We start from the raw sequence: 3,943 nt of genomic DNA, 5'->3' as shown, positions 1-3,943 counted from the left end.
TACGGAGCCCTCCAGGGGACATGGGATTTTTTTTTTTCTTTTGCGTTCCCTCGCAAAACCTTTGCATCCCCTCGCAAAATGTTTTGCGTTCTCTCTCGGTTATGTAAAGTCAGTGATATAACCCCTTTGTCAAATGTGACACACTAAAATTAGAGTCTCAGTATGCTGCTTATTGTAAGTGTAGCACTTCAGTTATTTGTCATTGTTATTGTTTTTCATTATTTCTTTTCTATTGATAATGCCTTGAAAATAATATACTTGTAAATATGTTATAACATAGGAAGTACACATATTATATAAACATATATCACATACTTGTAATAACACAGGAAATTCAAATAGAAATGTATTGCATTTAAATATTTTTTTAATATTATGTAAGTAATATTGGCATTAAACCGGAGCATTTTACAAGAAATCACTTTGTTTATTAATTTATACTTCATGGGATTCTTTTTCAGGTTCAGTCCACAACTGAGGAGCATTATTACAATGTCTTACAGACAGACTAAGGAAGAGCTGGATGCTGAGTTTGAGAAGTTCCTGAAAGAGGTAATGCACTTAAAAAATGGCAGCTGGTAAGCTCCTCAGAAATTAACATTAAAGGGTTAAACACTAGTCTCACATAAATCCACAGTTTGAAATTTGACTTTGGCGTTAAGCATCATGAACACACCTCAAATGGGGGAAAAAACCCCACCAACCATTGTTGAAATTATTTTGCCACATTTTGCTTTCCCTGTGTCAACCACCATACAGAAGACACAGATGGAGGAATCCACTATGTTTATACTGAAAGACCATTGATTCAGACTGGATTGGTTGGTGCAGCCTCCTTTGTCTGTCTTTCCATTGAAATCTAGTGACGTTTTTCAATATGAAATATCTTTGTATTGAGTTGTTGAAGTTAGGGATATCAACCATTTGATATCATCAGGTTGAAAAATGGGTACATGTCAATTAGGTCTGTCGCTGTGGAGGTTCCTCTACCTTTTCCTCAGTGTTAGTATTTATTTAAATGTTTTCATATAATATATTTAGATTTTCACTTTTTCTTTGGTGGGTTTTCTTTGGTGGTGGTTATTGCATTAGGTTGTTTACTAATTTGGGTGCACACATTTAGTAAACGCCTTATGTTTTTTTAAGATTATTAACTATTTTGTTTGCTGAGTTTAAGAACTGGCTGACAGAAGGGGGTTGGCTGAAAGGAAAACCAGGAAGTAGAACAGTCCATCAGGCTGCTGGAAGCAGGGGACTTGATGCGACAAAATCTGCCTCTCCACTAATGGCATAATTGCTAAAACCTTTTTGGTATTAGGTTATTTTGGTTTTTATAGTGGTGTTTAAGTCAAAATGTTTTAGTTTAAATTAATCATTTATGTTTATACATTATTTGTCTTTGTCTCCTTCCCTTCCCCTCCTCGTTTGTGTAGGCTAGCCTGTTTGTATAAATCCTCCTGTGTGTTCATTGTGTGAGGTCAGTTTTTGGTTTGTTATCTTGAGTTATGTTTGCCTTAGTTGATTTCTTTTGGGCCCATTTTGTTATATTTTTTAGATTTGTTGTTGAAACCTTTTGTTAAGATGTTTTTTGGAAAAAATAAATAGAACATATTTTTTTTATATATGCCTTTGTCCTTGTCCTTGACTGGTCGGATCATCACAGTCGTGATAAACAATAAATCAATGAATTGCACAATAAATTAAAATGAGTTCGATAACAAAATGAGGGCGATAATATTGCTTGTTTGTTTTCATTGCATCTCTCTCTCTTTCTACCAAAGAGACTGCATGACAAAAAGCTTCACTGTGGCACTTAGTTACTCCCTCCTATCTTATTTCCTTGGTAACTGCAAAACACACAGGGAGCTAAAACTCAGTTTTCCTCCACTTTGGCTGAACCCAATACATGAGACATGATGGCGAGAACAGCGACAAAAGTTTATTGACCCCTGAGAGGGTGTATTTGCATCGTTAGATAATTATTTTGCTATTAGTTAACAATAGTCTCAAAATGACAATATTCTTGATTATCACAATAATTTCTGGGACAATTAATCGCCAGCAAAATTTTATGTGACAGGCCTAATTTCAATACTGTGAAAAATATGTTAAGAAAAATATTTTCCTTTTTAAATGCAAAAATTTGATTCATTTAGAAAATAGCCTAGTAGGTTTTCTACTTCTGAGTTTTTGCATTTTGTTTTTCTTGGTGCTGGGCAGTTTGGCATTTTGTTTGATCCAATGTCTAAAAGTCTGTTTCAGATGACTCAGTGGATTTAAGCAGCCCTGACAAGCAGGCTAAAACTAGAAGCAGCCAGAAATCCAGTCAGAAACCAATAGTTTCATGGTGGCAAGATGATGAAAACAGCAGTGGAGGTAAGTCTGTTTAAAGGACTCTTTGTGTGTGACTATGACCTAAGAAAAGACACCACAAACATTTTTTTTTACAGTAATATAATTATATTGATTTCATTCTCATTTTTCACACTTTTTCTCAAGAAAAAAACAAACAAACAAACAAAAAAAAAACCGAAACAAAACAAAACCAACAAAAACAAACCAGAACTTAAATGGGGTTGGCAGGGTAGCTGGAAAACAATCCAATCATTGACATCACATTTCAAATCAAAGCAGCGATTTGAACGATAGGAAGGTTTACAAAAAAATCCGCCATAACAGGCTTGACATATTCTGTCCACTTTGACTATATCTTGTAGAAAGTGTCCCTCTGCACGTTGACAGAAAAAGACCGTCTCTGCAATACATAAATCTCTTTCAGTACATTAACCCGGTCTTCAGTTGTTAGAGGTTCTTGTTTGAGTCATTTTCTTGTGAGGGCCTTTTTGCTCCCAACCAGTAAAGTGTACAGAAGTTTTTGATCATTATAGTTCAGATTGTCCAGCGGTATGTTCCATAAAAGTATGCATTCAAAGTTTAAAGGAAAATCAAATGTGAAAATGTTCTGTAAATGTTCATTGATGTGAGACAAATATTACCGAACGGCTTGACAGTCCCAGAAAATATGTAAACGTTTGGCACTGCCCCCGCCACATCACAGATATTCCCCCTTCCCTGATATCTTTTTTGCTCTGGGTTTATAAAAAATATTATAATGCTTTTCCAGCAAAATTCACGGCAAACCTTCGATCTTGTTATCTTATAGATGTGGTCCCAGTTTTCCTCTGGAATCGTCAGATTGCCTTCTTTTTCCCACTTCACTTTAACATACACAGTGCTGTCCTTCTTACACCGCAGGATGACATTGTACAACCTGGATATTATTCTATTGCCTGCTTTTGATTTAGTTAATAATATAAATGTTTCCACAAATCTAAGATTATGTAAATGTACTCTTACATAAACACACAGGGAGATCCTGATTAAAATCATTTCTTGATCTGTTGATATTTGGAAAAAGTCGTCTTTATATTTATATTTTCGTTTCAAGGTCTCAAAACATTGGAAAGCCCCCTTGTGGAGAAAAGAATAGTAACTAGTTAGGCCTTTCGAAACCCACTTCTTGAATCTATCATCGTGTTGATTTGGGGTGAAATCTGAATTATAAGCACATCATCTTAAAACTTTTGAGGCATTTCCAAACCACAGATTCTAATTGCTTCGTTCCGGGCATTTATCATAATTTGTAATATTGGTACGTCTGCCAAATTAATTTTGCTCTGCAGTTTTATGTCAGCTGTTATGGCTTTAACTGTTGCCCCTTCCACACCTCTCTATCCCACGGTGTAATCCAGACAGCATAAACATATCAAACTAACCTGCACAATAATATTCTCATAAACAAGGAAGCCCGCAACCCACCCCCGGTGGAAGATTGTGGTTCCTTCCCACTCTGATCTTCCACTATGGAAGTAAATATGTGCCATCAGAATTTGAATAAAAAATGCCTCCGAATTCAATTAAAAAAAAAATTCAGTGTCATTAT

The 3,943-nt window shown here is 35.4% G+C and overlaps 1 protein-coding gene across 3 annotated transcripts in view; it reads left to right on the top strand.

Annotated features, from left to right (window-relative positions):
* The first annotated feature begins 461 nt into the window (after positions 1-461).
* cep162 (centrosomal protein 162) overlaps positions 462-3,943 on the top strand; it is a 76,708-nt gene continuing 73,226 nt past the window's right edge. For all 3 annotated transcript variants that reach the window (XM_007543057.2, XM_016666629.1, XM_007543058.2), the window contains exons 1-2: positions 462-552; positions 2,253-2,376. In XM_007543057.2, the coding sequence (XP_007543119.1) occupies positions 493-552; positions 2,253-2,376 (184 nt within the window). In that variant the 5' untranslated portion in view covers positions 462-492. The remainder of the gene's footprint in view (positions 553-2,252; positions 2,377-3,943) is intronic.

The sequence above is a fragment of the Poecilia formosa genome, unplaced genomic scaffold (assembly GCF_000485575.1).
Source record: "Poecilia formosa unplaced genomic scaffold, Poecilia_formosa-5.1.2 Scaffold759, whole genome shotgun sequence".
Classification (NCBI taxonomy): Eukaryota; Metazoa; Chordata; class Actinopteri; order Cyprinodontiformes; family Poeciliidae; genus Poecilia; species Poecilia formosa.
This window is presented reverse-complemented; position numbering and strand designations above follow the sequence as displayed.